The sequence below is a fragment of the Morone saxatilis genome, unplaced genomic scaffold (assembly GCF_004916995.1).
Source record: "Morone saxatilis isolate NCDOM2014 unplaced genomic scaffold, NCSU_SB_2.0 Contig15, whole genome shotgun sequence".
NCBI lineage: Eukaryota > Metazoa > Chordata > Actinopteri > Moronidae > Morone > Morone saxatilis.
The window spans coordinates 13,026,390-13,045,777 of NW_023339707.1; the positions used below are offsets into that span (position 1 = coordinate 13,026,390).

Here is a 19,388-nt window from a genome sequence, read left to right on the forward strand (position 1 = left end):
CGTCCCGCAGTAGGTATGTCTCGTTGGGTCCTTGGCCCTGGCCTTGGCTGGGCAGGTAGAGCGTGGGCAGGGAGGTGTTGTGAGAGTGAAGGGAGGGCAGCTTATGACGGTCAATAGAGGCGGAGGAGTGGGGCCGAAGGGCACTGGCAGCAGACAGAGGGGGCCTCATGCTGCGGCCCAGGCTATTAGACTTGCTCTCTCGCCGCTGATACTCAATAGGCGACTGTAAGGCTGAAAGACACAGAGAGACAGACAGTTCTTATAAAGCTCCACACCGGATTCTGAATCTTTAACAAAGCATTGCATCATGTGGATTCAGCATTTATTTTGTCAGTAACGCCCCATTTAGCATTTATAAGCATTATTCAGAGAGATTACAAAAAATGGTTTGTCACACCATTATGTAGCTGTAAGCAGATATGGATATTTAGGTGTATCAATGTACAGGATTTGTCAACAATTATAACTTATGAAGACATATTATTACAACTGTGTTTTAATAAAGTGTCATTCATTATCTTTTTTATTTATTATCTGTTTATACAACAGCTTCCACTAATTGATACCCACAAGAGGAGTTGTGTGAGTGTTAATGCCCTCTAATCAGAGGAGGACGGACCACCTCCCCTAGCCTCTGCTTTGACAGTGTGTTGTGAAACCGCTGCGTTCTTTTTCAAATGACGCATCATTCACAGGAGTTTATGCTAGTTTTCACCATCTGCTTTGAGTGACTGTAAAAGCTCCAGCTCCAGCATTGATACAACTGTCTATTTATAACTACATTATAGAGTGTTATTACGTTTTTTTAAATTTTTTATGTTTATATACTTATTATAAATGCTCGGGGGATTCAAGTAAAGTGATGCTGTTTAGTCTGTGTTGCACAAAGAATTATATATATATATATATATATATATATATATTCAATATACCCAGCCTCATAAAAATGTAGATTTTTGAGATTATGAGATTTTACTTAGTCATTACGTTATGATTTCACGTAGTGTCTCATAATGTGGACTAACCATAAATTTTTTTTACTTTTAATTCATAACTTATTTTTTTGGCAGGAATGGTCTGTATTTGATTCAAGGTGATTCAACTGCTTTCAATGAGTCAATAAATGGAAAATGTGCTAAACTGAAACATGATTTATGGATTAGGGGATGTGGCGTCATCTTCAGATGTCAGCTCGGACTTACCATTGAGAAAGTTGCGCTGGGATTCCAAGATTTGAACAACATCATTGACCCAGGCCCTACAGATCTCAGGGGAGGAGGCCTGCAACTGAAAGCGCACCACACTCCCGTCCGGGTTGCGTGAAGTCAGCACAAAGCGGGCATCATCTCCCTCCACGCTGGGCTCCACCCCCAGGCAGCTCACCTGGAACATATCACATCTGACTAGCATCTGCCAGTAGTCCAGCCTGCTGAGTTGCTTGTTAAATACTTCACTAACACATGCAAGCTTCTAAAAAGTCCCTGCTGTGAGATTATGTAACCTGTGCTGATTTAGGCAAGAATTAGTGTGGATCTGTTGTGTAACCTGGGACTAAAATGTACTTTTTTATTTTTTTATATTTTATTTTGCTAAAATAATATGTGTAGCTGACCTGAATTCATTGAGGCTCAGCAGTCACCCACCTTGATGCTGTTCTTAAAGATGTATCCAGGGAGCGAGAAACCTTTCTTTCTGTCAATTGGCTCACTGAAGATGACAAGCTGCTCAAAAAGGAAGACCCGTCTTTCCTTGGCTCGGGACAGGAAGCTACTGTCCTGCTCGGTAACAGTGAAGGTGTCTTGCTGGAGCAGTTTGCCCTGGGCTGTGATCTTCCCCTGGTACCACAGAGAAGATAAACACAACAAACAAAGGAAGTGGTCACAGTGGTCTTTTCATGGGATGAATAGTTGGCATGAGAAATGTTTTGCAGACAGTGAAGGATAGTCTAAATTCCTGAGACGTACCTCGAAGCCTTGTAGCCTGCCCACATTCATCATGTCATTGCAACGTTTTGGCACAAAGCACATCACCTCTACTGCTTTCTGTTTAAAAGACAAAAAGCGAGGTTGTTATCAAGAACACTAATAAAAAGCATGATTTTGCACACACAAAACTCTTTAAACCTTATATTTAAGCATCAGGACACCAACCTCCAACTCCTCTGTGTCCATCCCAGCTTTGGTGTAATACTTCAGGAAGTCCTGCTCAAATAAACACAGCATGGTCACTAGAGCATTCCAGGTTTTCTGCTCAGAGTAAGATAAGGACATCTGGAGGAGTATTTATGGGTGCTGAACCCACCTTTCATTTAAATGCGAAAGGGCAAAGTTTTATATTCAGGCAAAGTTTTATACCAGGGATGTCATTTTATGATCATCTTCAAAGACTCTTACGTATAACTGTTTGAATCCTCTGGTAAGAATGGAGTCTCATTATGTAATTTGCCTCTTCCTCTCTGGGTGGAAAGTAGCCTGAACAGACATTACGCCTGGTGTGTCGTCAGTGTTTCTACACAGAGGGGTGTAAGTGTGTGTTTGTGTGAGTGCTTGTATGTTTACAACCCTGGCTGTGACTGACCCTGCTGTGTGTCAGACAGCTGCACAGTGAACACCAGTATGTATGTGTGTGTGTTTGTGTGTTTGTGTGTTAGTGTGTTTGTGTGTGTGTGTGCGCGCGTAGGTGTTGGTGTGTAATCAACAGCACAGCAGTGCTTCGCTTTTCACCTTGAGCAGCAGCTGGTACTTCATGATCCTCTGGACAGGTTTGATGAGCAGGTCGTTGAGCTGCAGCCTGTGGCCCAGCTGCTGCCGCAACTCCTGACAGCGGAGACGGACACAACAACACGACACCCGTCAACATGATAGCCAGGACACAAAAAATGGCAGCTAATGGCCAATATAATCCCTCTAAGACAATATATCACAGGGATTGTACTGTTTGTCTAATTGTCTTGTGTTTATTGTCAAAGAAAAGGAACTGATTACAATCTGAATAATAAATGCCAGCTGTAAAGACACCCACAAGTCCATGTATAATACATGGTATAGGACGAGTTAGATTCATGCATACTAAATGGCTTATTAACTACAGGCCTGAGAGACAGGTGACCACTGTATCACTGGTAAACAAGTGTTTGTCCTAAATCAACATATAGACAGAAAATTATTCAAAAACAACTTTTATAATTTAACTCCCAAAATCCCAAACATTTGCGTGAATTTGGTTTGTACTGTTGGTCAGACAAAACGGGCAATCCGAAGATGTCAAGTTTGACTTGAGGAACTTTTGAAGGATATTTTCTATCTTTATTATCTGACATTTTAGAGAGTAAACAAAGACTAACTATTGATTGATTAACTGAAAAGGCCTAGGATGAAAAGAAAAGTTGGATGTTAAGCCGTACTCACCTCAAAGTAAGTCTCTATATACTCTGAGACGATATGTTCCGACTTGGGCTTGTTCTGACAGTATACAACATACATATGCAGACGCCGCTCCTGCAAACCAAACAGACATCTCATTACAAAATTATTCAGCTGAACCTCTAATAAAAAAAATTGCCACAAGGCAAAAAAAAATTGGAACTTTTCACTGAGAAAAAATAGCTTTAATTGCATTACAAATACATGAAAATGCCCCTTGAAGTAAGCAAGAACAACTCAATGTGCAGTGTCTCTGGTTGCTGTTGGGAGCAGAGCAATAATGATTTGCCACAGACTGCGGGTCCTTTGAAGCTGACTCTGTCTGGTTAGCGCCTACTCTTCTGTGACTAATTGGCATGGGAGTGCAGATGTGGCGGTCCTGAGAGCCCTAATGGAGTTACATGTAGATGAGCATCAGGTTATGTATAATTTACCCAGGTTACACTCAGTGTAACCAGACCCTTTTAGAGCCTGCCGACATAAGACTGTACCTAGCAACAGGCTGCATGGTTCCGTAACCTAGAGACCAGTGAGCTGCTCCACCTGAATATGGACATCATGTAACAGTGCAGAGGGCGGCTGCTTGCATCCGTTCTGAGCATTCACTATACCAGTGGCTGTCTGTTTACATGTGTTTATATGTTGTATGTGTGTGAGCAAGCACACATGTTGAATATCGGAGACACAGCTCTTGTTAAGAGAGGATTGGGCTTTCTGCTTTTCATTAGGGCCATGTTCCCAGCCTGCTTGTTTTCACAGTTTGACACCATGCTTAGATTTAGTTACAAGTTTCTTTATTCCTCCGCAGGCTTTTTAAGTTGATTATCCAGTGGGCTGGGCCTTATTGAATTGTTTAAAGAGCTACAGACAGAGAGAGTGAATATAGCAAAAGAGAGACACAGACATTTAACTTAATCATCTTCAGACAAGAAGCAAAGCCGAGTTGGTCAAATTACCCATCATGTCTACCCAGTCTGCATGTGCCACCACTTAACCAATATACATAAATCTAATTTTGTTCCCTGTATAAGCCCTGTGACCCTATACCGACTCAGGCTATTCTATTCTAAGAACAATACACTTAACAGTGACTTTATCTTGCATGCATCACTTTGCTTCATTCTTCAACTAAGATATGTAGGGAGAAGAAGGTTTGGGAGAAAAAAAGCCTGCATATCAAAGAGGGTTTGTTATTCCTCATCTTATTCTTGTTGTCTTTTCTGGCTGTTTTTTCCCTGGTGTTTCCTGAGCAGTTCAGCCCAGACTGGAAATTGGCCAATGTGTTGTTCGTGTGTATGTGCGTGTGTGCCGTGTGCACTGTTGTAAAAACACAGCCTGGACTGAGACGTATCAGTAACAGGGAAGTGGAGGGAAAGACGTTGGCAGTTGAGACAGAAGGAGAGAGGTAAGGTATAGGATAAACAGGAGCTCTGCATGTTTTCCTTTCTCTGTTTACCCTCATGCCAAAAAGCACAAGGAAGCAGACCAAGACCCTTCCACTGATGTGGGTGTGTATGTGGGTGTGTGTGTTTCCGTGTGTGTCTACACGGTAGTCATACTCACATGTTTAATGAAGAGCTGAGCCAGCCTCTCTGGCTCTGCCAAACACTTCTCCAGCTCTCCCAGGAATAGCTACAGAGAGAAAACACACACACACACACACAGATACACACACACACACACACACACAGACACACACACACACACAATCGTCCCCAAAACGGAAGGTCAGATTTGTCTCCTGACCTATTGTTCTTTTGTCCTTTACTCAGCCACCAACACAATGCTCTGCAAATCACTGTTTGTCTTTCACTTTGAATACAACTGGAGCAAACATACCATTTTCTACGTGTGGAAATCAAATGTATTTGAAAAATCAGGGACTTACTCTTTATGCCAGTCAAATATTTGGTGAATGTTCCCAAAAACAATCTTGTCTTTTCCCTTCATGTCCTCCGGTATACTTTTGGAGCTCATTGTGCCCATGTAGCCCTGCAAGGAAATGACAGAGCTGCTGACGTCTGTTCACACCAAAAATTATAACACACCGCAACAACCACACACCTATTATTGAGCTTTTATTAACTTTCAGATGGCAAGAATTCTCCTCTGAACCAAAATAACTGCAGATATTTATGGCACTGGGAGATGGATCGCCATGCAACTTAATACTCTTCAAGATAATAATTCACAAAATCTGCTTAAGACTGCAGACGGTGGGATGGAGGCAGACCAAAGTGTGGAGAAAAGTGGAGGATTTGTGATGATAAGGATTTAGAGCTTTCTCTGACAGACTGGGAGGATGACTAAGTTCCCTCTTCTCTGTCAGTGCAGATTGTGTGTTCTTTGCTGGCAGACTTTGAGGTTTACCTCCACTATGAGCCCCAGGTCTGTCACATAGTGCTTCTCTGTCTCAATAAGCTCCTTCAGTACATACCTGTAAAGATACAAATGAACAAGGATTAGTGTTAGAGTTATGCTACTGAATTTATTTTGCACACTGCAAAAAATCTTGCTAACACTTCATTTTACAGGCCCCCAGTTTGCTAACAATTTTCATTAAGTGCCTGATACCAACTTGTAATTTTGTAGAAAGTTTCCTGGAAAGGATTATGTGATTTGGTACTAGTTACTGGGGAAAATGACGACAGTGTTTAACTGGTACACTCTTAGTTACATCAATCTAATTAATTAAGCATAACATACAGAGTCAGCTGATGGGCTGAACATGAAGATTTGAGTGTGAAGCTCACCCTGCAAATATTAGTTTATAGCTTTTTCCAGGGCTTTCAACTGCATCTCTGCACCAAGTTTGCTCTGTTGGCTCAGTTGTCCTCACGTGACCTGAGTCTGGAACTTACTTCACAAGATAACATCTGATGAAGACCGTGAGATGCGGTTGAAAGCTCCAGAAACAGCTGCAGTAGTAAGTGGACCAAGATGATTGAGTCAAATGAGTCTCTGACATTTAAAAGCAACTGCTTATTAAGTAACACAACTATAGCTACTATATGTTGTATATATGATTAAAACTACTATAATATCCTTGTTCTTTCTTAAAATCTCAAAAATAAAGACACTAGTACTTCCTTATAAGTAGTATCAAATTATATAGTTCTTTCTCAAGAAACATCCAAGGAAAATTTGCATACATTTTGTTAAATAAATTGTTATTTAAGTTTAACTTTTACATGGCTCTGGGAAGAGCAATGTCAGTCTAGATGGAAGCATTTAATACCATCTGTAGTTCTCAACTATGGTGATCCCCTGACTTTTTATTCGACACCACCAAAGTTTTAGGTCAAAATTTCTGTTTGCCACATACGCTTGTTTATGACCAGTTGTCTTCTATACATGACATACACCGTAGCCTCAGCCATACTTTGTGGGTCGTGCTTATTAGCAAATATTAGTATGATATGCTAAACTAGTATGGTTAACATGGTAAACGTTACCTTCTAAACAGCATATTGAAATGGTCATTATGAGCATGATAAGATGGAGATTTTTAGTGAAATCTTACATATAACACATTTATTTACAGAATATGTGGCAGCATTGTGCTGCCATGAGTTTGAATCTTTACATTGCCAAAACAACATACATGCTTTTCTCTAAGGCACTCCCCCTCTCCTCTTCAGTCTCAGCCGCAGCTGACCATTGGCTGGAGGTGTCATCCATCAAGACAGAGCCGCTGTCATCTGGCAGAACACTGGTGGACTGAGTGTCCTGAGGAGGCCGAGACAAACAGACAGACAAACTGTTCATCAAAGGTCCAGTGCCAGTATTGTGGATCATGCCAGGAATAAAGTAAGCAAGGGAGATAAGGAGTGGGAGAGAGATGATAATGATGCAGGTTGCCAAGGTGACCAGAGAGAGCAGAGAGACACGAGGAACCGAGATTGAATGATAAGAAGATCAGATTCAGATAGTCACCGTTAATGATCCGTGCTGTGCACATCAGCCACAGATAGATGGGAGAGAAAGAGATTAAAAGATAAAGGCAAAGAGTTAGAGGGAGCAACAGGCTCCATAGAAGTAGGAAATGACAAAGCTGTGATGGAGTTTTGACTTCAGGGAAAGAGGAATACAATTACGGCTCGCCTGCTGGCAATGGCATTACATTTATGATTTATGTGTGGATTAGTGATATTTTTTCTTGGTTTGCTACCTGAGGATTCAAACCCATATGTAAATATGTCACACAATATCTTTTTTTCTGCAGCACCAATACAGCAACATCTATGTCAATACTGGCTTACTGGCTGCACATAGAAATGCACACAGGATAAACTCAAGGTTACTCTGATCTAATCAATTGTGTTCATGTGTTATATACATGACCTCCTTCTCATGCGTTTTCCTGGAATTGATATAATTTCCTGTGGGGGTCCTGATGCAAATATAGAGTCATTGTGCAAACCGCAACAAAGCCTGCAAAGAATGAAATCAGCACTAACTCAATGGATACACGCTTCACATCTGCACACGACACTCATGTTTGTGTAACCTAGTTTTCTCTCACAAAAAGCACATTATCGCCTTTGTGTGGTTGTAAAAAAGACTCACTACCATCTCTCTGTACAATTGTATCTGCTTACAAAGTTCTTCCTTCTATTTTTAGCCATGTTGTTTGGCCGTTTCTTTTAAGGCCACTCACTCTTTCCTGACTGTGTAAACTTATAGGGGCAGCCGTCTGTCTTCACCTAAATCCCTGAGTTCTATTGTCCTAGTCAAGCAGAACCTCCCCACCTTGAACACATACACAAACACGCACACACACCACAGACATATGCCTAATCCCTCAGACTCCCCTGGCAGGCAGCTGCCCAATGGAGAAATAAATAGATAGATAGGATAGATAGACATGTAAGCAAATGGAAAAAGTGACACAACTTTCTTCTTTTCTCCTTTGGCCTAGTTCAACTTGTTCACCTGCCATCTCCATGATAAATTTGTTGGCGTCTGCAAGTTGTGAGCTTTTTGTGTCCAGTGATGTGTGTGAGAGAAAGAGAAAAATAATGAAAGAGACAAAGCAAAGTAGAGAGACAGGGTGTAGGGAGAGACTGAGAGGCTCCATAAAGACCCTCGCTCCCCCAGCTTGTCTTGCCCCGCTAGGAGTGCTCCAGCCTGGCTGACAGGTCTCCCTGGCTGCCTGATCACTTCCAGATGTGCTGTGGCAAAGCCCACAGGAAAAATTCCCCTTGTCTCCCTCTGTTGCAAGTTTTGTTTTTCTACTCAGAAGCTGACAAAAAAAGAAAACTGACAACACTTTTAGTAAAAGCTGAGGTCATGCTTTTGTGTAGGATACTTAAAAACATTTATTCTAACAGTCCCATTAATCAAGAATGTGTTTATAACGCATATATATTATAGTTATAGTTCAATTCTGCTTTAAAAAATCTTGACAAAAAAAAAATGTCAAAAATGTTTTATATGGTTGAGTAGTAGCAGAATAATTTTCCTGTTTGCACTGTTGTCCAAGAGCACACTGCTCATCTATTATTCTATTATTTTATATTTATGGCTCCAGTTTTGCACTGCTTTGGGGACTAATAAACCACTTACTGTTAGAACACATAAAATGCTGGAAATCAGCCGTATTAAAGTGATATTAACTTAAACTAAACTAAACTCATCATCTCCCTTTGTTTCTAAAAAAAAGAAAGAAAAGAAAAGTGAAAATGTGATGTTTTTAACACCTATTGTCAGGCATCATACCCAGGAATATTTGCTGATGCCTGAAACTGATGTGTTGTTACATTTTCAGCAATGGCATCAGCAATTTCTTACTTTTTCATGGAAGGGAGCAGCCTGTTCAAAGGGCCCATCACTCTTTAGAAATGCGAGCACAAATCAAAGGTATTGCACAGTGTGAACACAGTTACAAGGTCTCAAGTGCTGACTACAATTTAACAGCATTGTTGCCAGTGTTGCAATGCAATGGATGATTTTGAAGAGATCTCAACACCATTTTTTCCTTTTACTATTTCTTTTCTTGTTTCACTGAGAAACTTATATACATTATTTGGTTATTTGTCTCTGTCAAGGTGACATATTGTACAATCTGTTCCTTGGGTAAAGCAATTAAATAAATATTGTGATGTGTATTTCTTGCTTCCCTATTGACACCACATCTTGTTTAACTATTGACATCACAAGAACTTTCCACTGACCAAGTAGCAATAAACATTTAATTACAAATGTTCTGCTGCAGTTGTGAGATTAGAGACAACGGGTGAAGAAAAGAGGAAAAACAACAATGCATTTAACACTATGGCTATTGAAGGTGGAGAGAGAAACAACAGCTCGGAGATGACTGACCTACATAATTTAATCTCTCTACCTCTACCTCTCTCTTCCTCTCTCCACCTCCCTCTCTCCACAGATTGGCAGTAAAAACACCAAAGCACTGACCTCATCCCTCTGATGTAATCGTATTAATGGCTTTTGATGTGTTGTTGAGACTGAAATTAGGATTTAAGTGCTCTGGTGTCAATTCACCAACAGGAGACACTCCGCAATGCTCAAATGCTCGGATATCATTATTGTTTCATTGTATATTGATAGGGCTCAGCCTCTGATGATTCATGCAATGTTATTGCTGCTCAAGAGAATCTCATTTACTGCCATGCTCCCATATCACAGCAAAAAGGGACCCCCTGAACGTTTGACTTGAGACGTTCCTTTGCCACGAGCAACTGACTCCAAGTGTTTGATGGAGAAATGAAAGCGTATGTGGGCACATAGTGTTCTTTGTCACTTCACAGAAGTGGAGTCATCTTTCATCACATCTGCCGTTTTGTGCTATTTCCTATTTTTCTCCAGGCATGTCCTTTTGTAACATGTTGGATGTGAGTCATGCATCACACAGGTTGCTGTCAAACCCTGCCCTCTGGTCTTCTGGTGCATCGATCTGCTCTGAGAGAGCCTTGTATTCACGTAGGCTCCCTTACATGTGTCGATGTGTGCATGCATGTTTGTGCTCTATGGGTCTTTATATCTTTATATCTGTATCTGTGTGTGTGTGTGTGTGTGTGTGTGTGTGTGTGTGTGGTTGCACAATGCAGCGCTCCTGTGTGAATCTGTGTGTTTGTTTTGCCTCATAGTTGAGCTCCGCCAGCAGCAGTAGAGTTAGTCATTTCCAGATCTGGCTGGAGGGCCATGGAGACAAGCAGTACTGATGTCACCTCCCCGCCAGGCTGGGTCCTCACTGAGAATATTACTGCTACTCCTCTCAGAAAATTTCTACAGTAAACTGTCTGTTAAAATGAACCACAAGCGGATTTACTTCTGATAGTCTGAATCTCATCATAGCCAATTATTGATTCTATAAAACAGAAGGGACACTCAAGTTTTCTGGCATCCTGTCAAAAATGACTACCTGCATTTAAGCCAGAAACATAGGTTCTTCTTGACGTTATTTCCATATTGCAAAAATAATATGTGAACAAAGAAGGTTTGATAGTGTTAGTTTGACAGACCTGGGTGTTTGGCAGTGATGTGCAGCCGACCAGTGAGTCAGTTATGTAGCTCGGGGACTGTAGTGTAGCCGGTGACAGGTCCTCAGGGCTTGCCAGGCCATCCTTCCACTCCTGGAACACACACGACCACAGTGTCAGAATAACACAATATAAACATGATGCAAAATGTCTGTAGCATGCTTGTGCATTCGTGCACACAGAGGCAGCTGCACAACAGCAAAAGAGAGCACGTAAGTCACAGAACATGGCAGCGTGAGTTCCTGCAGGATGAGCCAGCAGTGCTGCTGTTATATAACAACATCACCACCTGCCATGATCTTTAGTTCTCTGTGGATCAACTCTACATCAAACCTGTGTCTCCACTGATATTCTTGAACTACCCAATATAAACAAGTCACAGTCAGGATGTTGGCATAAGTTTGTATTTATATGAGGCTGAAGTTTGCATGTTTACTTCAGAACCAGTTTATACAATAACAAGGTCTTGTTGTAAGGTAGTGTGGGAATAATTCCAGTTAATAGGTTTACTTATGAGGTGGGTTATCTCATATGTGTAGAAAGGTAGTTGAAGCACAAAGCCTTGTTTGATTAGTGCTTGTGACATAGAAAAAACAATAATGCTTTCTTGTGAACTTTTTACTCCTCACCAGTTCTCTGTGGGTGACTGGCAGAATGGTAAGAGGCTCGTCTGTCCTCGGGGGGCTGCCCAGATCCTGGCTATGGCTCTGGGATGGAAGAGGTTGAGGCTTCCCCTCAAGTTTGCGGACCTGACGCTCCCCTTTGGCGGTGGCCCCGGCACTGAGTTTTCGGACAGGGTTTGTGAGCCACTTCTTCAGGGTGCTCACAGAGCGTCTGGAGCCCGGGGAGCTGGGGGCTGAGCTGCCTGATGCCTGCGGGGGCAGTGACGCCACAGAGGTGGAGATGCTGCCCTCGCTGCCTGCTGCCGAGTATGAGTCTGCAGAGAAGAGACCGGGAAAGAAAGAGAGAGCAAAAGGTTATCAGTAAAACATTTGTCTGAGGGTACAATAATAAATAAAGTTTAATGGGTCAAAGGGCAAAGTACACCCTGACTCTCTACATTTAGACCTCAGCAGTCAATGAATCAATTAATCTATGGACAAAAACAACAGAGCAAAAGAGCATTTTATTTAAGGCAATAGAACTCCTGATTGACAGTTAAATTAGGGCATCAGTGCTGGTCACTGAGAGGTGATGGAGGACTGGAGGCCAGAAGACATGTCAACACCAGGGGAGAAGAAGTAAAGAGAGAAATACAACAAAGAGGGATATATAAATAGCCTTCCTCTTCAAACACAGCTGTGCAGCTGTGAGCTGTGACCATAAAAGACGCACTGTTCTGTTTATGTCAAGCAGACCGTGGCTTTTATATATGAGCTGTGCATCCAGTCACATGACCAGCGGATGGTCAATGTTTAATGTGAAAAATACTCGCAGGCCGGCTGCTGCACAGTGATGTCAGGAGGACATGGGAAGTGGGTTGAGGGGGTGAGCCGGGACCGGACATCCACTCTAATGCTTTGTAGAGGGGAAGATCCTTGCTTGGGACTGTTTGTTTTTTCTGTCTTGTCCTCCATTCCCATCCTGCCTCATCCACCCAACCCTACCACCCTTCCTCCTGCCTTCCTCAGTCTTGAGATAGCTCTTTCTTTGGGCTGTGTGTCTGGAGTGTTTTATCTGTTGTGCCTCCCATCCATCTTCTTACCCTAAACTCGACCTCTGACCCTTGATCACCACTCTGCTACAGATGGAGAAACACTCTCTCCTGCTAAGACTCACTGCCATGCCTTATTATTGTTCAAATGCTGCAGCAGACACAGTCAATAGTGAGTTGACTGTGTTTTTAGTTTTCCAAGAAAATACACTTTTCAAGAAGTTCGTATTGAGTTTGTGAATTTTCTACGCATTTGTTTACAAGACGACAACACTGACCTAATTTCAGTGTTCCTTATGAGAGCCATAGAGAAAGATCTTATCACAGCACTCGGCAGTAGGATCCAGACTGCAGGAGCCACACTGACACAGCTTGGCCCATTTTGTGAGCGTACCGTCTTCAAAGGCAAATCCAGAATAAATTCACAATCCCCCTCAGTGTTCATGCTTAAAGCGATTGAGCTTTTCCACACTTTATTCATTCAATTACTTTCCCTCAGAAATACAATACAGCCACTGTACCGATCAATGAAAATGAGCCGTGTAAAAAATGGCCCTTACTCTCTAGTGCACAAACCTCAGTCCCAGAGTTTGAGAAATGGCTAACCTCAAAGCAAAACAACTCATGTCCATGACATCACATCGCTGCCAGTGCATACACATCGTTTGTGGAGCCTAGCTGCTTACAAAAAAACCTTTAACTCATCTGTTTGTGTATGTACACCACCAATCTTTCTCTGGCAAGTTTCGCCATACATTTTACAGGCATTGTGTGTGTGAGCCCAGGGTGGCCAATTTCCCCATCCTCTTCCCTGTCACTCCCACCCCCATCCACATGAAAGACTGGAGAGTGTAAGGAGATCTGAGCCTGGCAGGACGAGGGGGGTGAACAGAGGGAAGAGACGAGGAGTAGAGGGGTACAAAGAAGGGGGGCGGCTAAACCCTGCAGGGAATTGACAGAAACTTTGAACAAACACTGGATGGGTCCATAGACAGTAAGACGACATAAAAATGAAACAGCAGTCTGAGTTCAAGCCTTTGCTCTTTATGTATCTGTCGAAGACAATAGGATATCAAGAAGCATCTGAAAGGCACTGTATTTATGGCTGGTACTGTTAAAAAGCCTGAGGCAAAGCATACATCTCTCTGAGGGTCCCCAGCTAGAGAGAAGAAAGAGGATGTAAAAATGATGCTGAGCACATGTGATAACCCCAGTTCTCTGACCTCTAACAAGGGCCAGGCCTAGAGGTTTGTGTTTCCCGGTGTTCCCTGCTCAGGTTCAGTTAGGCCTGGGTTTAGGGGTCACAGTGCAGAGACACAGCCAGTAACAGTTTCTAACCAGCTCCAGACATCAGTGGAGATAACTTAAAAAAAATAAATATGGAAGAGGCTGACACATTCTGTGTGCCTGTAAGCAATTAAAAGTGAGTGGAGCAGTAAAGCTTCATGATTGAAACCCTGCGTCAGAATGACACAGTGACTCTGTCAAATGTACAGATTTACAACGTCCAGCGTGTACATATTTTACTGGTTTTACAGTGACGATCGTTACACCTGCATCTGTCACCATGGCAACTCTGCAGTCCCCCTACTGATCGGTTACCCTGGACATCTATAACAGTTTTTTTAATTAACAGCAAGGAAACTGTAAAACACAAAGGGAGATGATGAGCTTCCCCTCGGAGCAACATACCTCCGCTCTCCCTACACATTGCAAGATGAGAGGAGTTGATACCATTATACACCTACACAGAGGAAATTGGGAGAAAAAATAACAATCCTTCCCACACTCTCTCTCTCTATGTCTTGCTGCACGCTAATAGTGCCCAGTGACATTCATCTCCATAATGGCACTGCTAAAAGATTACCCAGGCTGATTTTATTAATGCAACTTGACTATTGTTTATGTGCTTGCAATAATTAACAGTTGAAGGCGCAAGGCAACAGGACTGCATTAAGCTGGCCCGATCTGTGGTGATCAGTTAATGCTGGGCTTTCACCAGTCGCCCACTCACTGTCTGAAAGGATGAGTGGCGGCCGGGTGGGAGGCTCGCCCAAAAAAAGTTGCTGTACTATGTAACTCTAGAGCCAAGTGGGTTTCTGCTGCAAAGTACTTCCAGACTTTCTCTTGATGCTGTTCACTCATAATAGTGAAGTTTGATAGTACTCATTGAGAGTAAGAGGGCATCTTGAGTCTAATTTAGGCAGTCTACGACTCATTTATTCAAGTGACCTATCATATTTTCTTTTATTTTTCTTGCACTAAATCAAGATTTTGACTAATTTTAACTTTTGATTAATCTTTTTAATTAAGTGATTCAGTGTTTAGCACAAAATTTCAGAAAACTGTGAAAAATGTCCATCCAAATATCCTAGAGGCCAAGATAATGTGTAGTTTGGTCAGATAGTAGTCTAAGACAAGGAAAAGAAAACCAGGAACCAAGAAGCAACCAAGCATTTTGCATTAAAATTGGTTTGCTCATCTGTCTTTTTCATGTGGTTTACAGTCAATCATGTTTGCTCAACAAAGTTTAAAACATTTATCACAGCTCAATTGAATTATCCATTGACGTTCTGTGACACAGCTTGCCCAGTCATGTGGAAGGGGGAAAACGTCTTATGCAATATTCTCATGAAGGTTTTGGATTATTGGATATGAGGTTGGATATGATTGTTCAGTAAAACAGATCCAAAGATTGTTGATTGAATTAATGATAAATTTCCTGGCAATTTATGCTTAAAACAGAAAACTAGAGCGAAAATAAGCATCAAATCACAAAGCAGCCTCAAATTGGTGCGTTGATGATATGGGTGGATGCGCTTTAAGTGTTGATCCCTTTGAAGAAGTTTGGTACAACTTCCCTTTATTGATCAGCTGATAAGTGAGTGCTGCTGAGCCAACAAATCAGGCTAAAAGCGTTCGCTGTAATGGAGCAAACTTGTTCACAGCCACTCCACTCTGGAGCTCTCTGTCAATCCCACGGCCTCTTGGGCCCATATAGGCAATTTAGGCATTACTGCTCCACCAACACACGCATGCAGAAAAACATACAGGTGCCCACAAACTTGCACATTTATACAAATGGCACATGCACATTTTTTCCAGGATAGCCGCCCAGATGGGTTGCTGCAAGCTGTTCTTTTGCTATCTGAGCTTTCAGTGTCATCTGTCAGAGCAAACAACACACAGGACATCAGAGGCAGGCGACCTGCTGGTTATCATAGTGTCAAACATGTCAAATGTCCAGCTGAGTCTAAAAGACTCTTAGAGCTGCCAGTCATTGCCAGCACCTCACAAATTATAACCCCGGGGGTCTAAGAGCATGGCGGTCAACAAACAGGCACTAGACGCCCATCTGCGTCATTGTGAACAACTCACAACACAACACCATGTTTATCTATCTCTATTCTCTCTCTCTTTTTCATTGCCACCCACCCTCCACCCCACCTTTTGCTCCTCATCCCCTGCTCTACTTGTATATTACATTTCACCTACTCAGAGGAAATGGACACTCTTCCCATCAACTAGCAGGACCTGGGCTGCACTCAGGCATTCAGATGTGCAGACTGAAAGACCTGTGAGACAATGAGGCACTTAGTACCTAAAGCATATGACCGGAAACCCTCTAACTGTCCTCTGATGAACTTTCGCAAAAACATATTGCAAGGCTTTTTACTGAATAACATTTAAGATCTCATTATATACTTGTCAGCTGTGATTCACAACGAAAAATCAATTTTTGGACCTTTTGAAACTCCTGACTTTTTGTCTCCTTTTTATGTCTCTTCCACTTTTCTCATTATATTTCATCCTGTTGGCCCCAGGCTGGTTTATGTGTATTTTGTTTGTGCTGCCTCTGATTAATAAATCCTGGCACTTGGCTGTTCTCTCGTTCTCGTGTCCTCTCTCTTCCCCTCCACTTCATCTTGACTTCTTCTCCTACATCATATCCCCCCCTTTTTTACTCGGCCACCCTCTTTTGCACTCTAACCCTCTCTTCCTCTCTGCACTGCAGTGTTTTTAAGACTTTGGCTCGGCCCTGCTCTGGGATCAGGACACACAACTCCCTCCTCTGATGCAATGCCCTGCTCTGCCCCAAAGCTGCTGAAACCAGCGCAAATTCGACATGGAAAACCAACTGGCAGAGAAGACAGTGACACAGAATCGAAGGAAAAAGTACTTTGAGTATATTTCTTCTCTTCTCTAGTGCTAGTTTGACAGTATAACACAACTGAAGCCATAGAAATCCTCTGAAACTATCAAGCTGGCACGTCTCTCCAGTGAATATGAATGTATACTTTAATGAACAGCAGAAAGAGGGAGAGGCTAAGAGATGGACTGATGGGAAAAGCAGGGATTAACATAATTTAGGTAAGCAGTAAATGAAGGTTAGCACACATGCCAGACAGAAGACTGAAGTGAGACTAGAGGAAAAGATGTTGAAGAGAAGAAGTGAAGAAAGGCGATTAGGGCACAAGCTGCCTTTTAAATACACTTGAGAGCATATAAACAGGAAATCTGCTAATTCCTAATCTTACGCTTAGATACATGGACATGTGTGCAGTAGCACAACTGGTGTCATCGCTTTGTGTATTTGCTTGCAAGGACTTTTGGAGAGACATATTGCAGTCAGACAGACAAATGAACAGAGATTTCCTGTCCTCCTACTGACCTTGTTTATCAGACACACATGCACACACACACTGCTGTGATTCCAGGAGCACAGAAGGAAAAACTTGATAGACACATTCAAGGGACACACTTTGTCACAAGTCATCAGGTTCGGTCTCCTGCCATCAGCAGTCTCAGCCAGACTCTGTGGCGTATTTTTCATCATCAAAGCGATGTCAGTCACAGAAAAATAGGCCTGAATAGATGATGCTTGCATTAATCCGATTGTCTACAGGACAATGTGGAAGAGTGATTTAGACACTTCTCCTGATGAAAGCTTATGAAACAGCCCTAAGTAATAGATAGATCTAAACCACCGCTAGTGCCATTGACTGTCAAAATCAGGTCAACATGAGTATAGCGATGCATTTCAAGTGGCGACAGGTTGTGCATTTACGTCACAGTTGCTGTTTCCTGTTAAGACAACTCTCAACTGAGGTTTCAATCATTCCTCCAGCACCTACTTTGCATCTGAATTGGATCTTACTCGATGCATCAGCATGAGTAGGCACAGACACTGTTTTTCTCCTTAGCGGCTGCTGCTGCTGCGGCTCTTGGCAGTGTGAGGTTAGAACCATGTCTGTGGTTATTGGGCCTGAAAACTCCAGACATTCCTCTAAAACCATTCAAAACAGAGACTTTCCCAGTTCCTGGCACCATCTGTCTTTATTTCCCTTAATTCAAGTCCTGGGGAACCGAACGTGCACACACACTCAGAATCAAATCTGGGGGATTAAGGTTCCAGTGTGGTCCATTTCACACTCATGCTGATATTAACAAACCGAGCACTATGGGATCAATAGGAAAATATGGAGATACTAATCATGACTCACTTATTTCACTGCATTAAAGGGGCATTCCAGAAATTTTGCATTTATCACTCAACTATCAAAAATGTTCAAAAATCAGAGACTGAGATATCCTGATTTTTATTTTCTAGGATGTACCTAAAACACCTGCCTTACATTTTTCAAAATGCAACTCAATGTGTCTTTCATTAAAACGTCCTTCCTGTCTAGCAAATGCCCACAACTCCACATCCCAAGTTTTTTTTCTCTCTTAAAAAATGTAATTCTCAAGCCCAGTCTGAGATTTTTTTTTTAACTTTGGAAAGCTCCCTTCATACGGAAGCAAATAATGGATGAATACCTAATACTTTTGAATACTGGCTAGTGGCTATAGGGTTTTCAAAGTACAACATTTCAGTGCTATAAATTCAGTATTTAAATTTCAACAGTGAGTATTGGGTCAAAATTAGGTATTTAGTTGCTTCTATTTCCTTCTTAATTTCTTTATGGCAGTTGTTTCTTTGTGTATATTATACATTAAGATAACACTTCTTTGATCCTTAGGAGGTTCACAAGCTACCCAGCAGTATATAAAGTAATTATAATTACTTTCATCTTTACAAGTTGCAGCATTAAAATGAAATATTATTGCAACAATAATTATGATGAAATAATATAATATAGATTATTCTAAAATAGGCTGCATAATGTGCACTTTTGTACTTGGACTTTAAATCTATTTTGTTTCTTAATACTTAAGTTAATAATAAATAATAATAATAAATTTTATTTATAGAGTGCTTGTTACTCAAAGGTACTTCACGTAACTTAAAATACATAGGTTAAAAGTTAATTTTTAATTCATGATTATTACTTGTAACAGATCATTTTTACTACAGAGTGTTTCTACTCACTAAGTAAAAGGATCAGCCACAGAGGACATCATACAGCTGTTTTCACAGGCAGAGTATTGACAAGTAAACTGATCTTTATGTGTAAAATCAGTGTCGTGCACCTTTAATCCCATTCCCTCATACACACACACAGACACACACAGACCACCACTACTCTGTAAGTGTGTGTCCGAACGATGTTGACGTCACCAATCGTAACCATAATTTTTTCCCATGCTGTTCTTGGGGTAAATATTATTGATCGCTATTGAGTCATGAGAGGCACAAAATTAGTCCTTGTCAGGGAGTGAGGGCTGATCCTGAGGTTCTGCTGTGTGTCTCAAACAGTTTAGACTCACATGAGTGTTTCTGTGTCTTCAACACAAGCGCAGAATAGTTTGAAGTCGCAAAATTGGGTCCAATTTTGTATTCAATTTAACTGCACAGAACAATGTTTT

The 19,388-nt window shown here is 41.7% G+C and overlaps 1 protein-coding gene across 1 annotated transcript in view; it reads right to left on the reverse strand.

Moving 5' to 3' along the window:
- Nucleotides 1-19,388, reverse strand: part of arhgef25a (Rho guanine nucleotide exchange factor (GEF) 25a) — a 44,394-nt gene that overhangs the window by 3,295 nt on the left and 21,711 nt on the right. Inside the window, 13 exon segments of the mRNA XM_035656984.1 lie at nt 2-231; nt 1,203-1,383; nt 1,644-1,835; nt 1,965-2,042; nt 2,151-2,201; nt 2,724-2,816; nt 3,408-3,497; nt 4,986-5,054; nt 5,307-5,414; nt 5,793-5,859; nt 7,027-7,151; nt 10,907-11,017; nt 11,554-11,861. Coding sequence (XP_035512877.1) covers nt 2-231; nt 1,203-1,383; nt 1,644-1,835; nt 1,965-2,042; nt 2,151-2,201; nt 2,724-2,816; nt 3,408-3,497; nt 4,986-5,054; nt 5,307-5,414; nt 5,793-5,859; nt 7,027-7,151; nt 10,907-11,017; nt 11,554-11,861 — 1,703 coding nt within the window.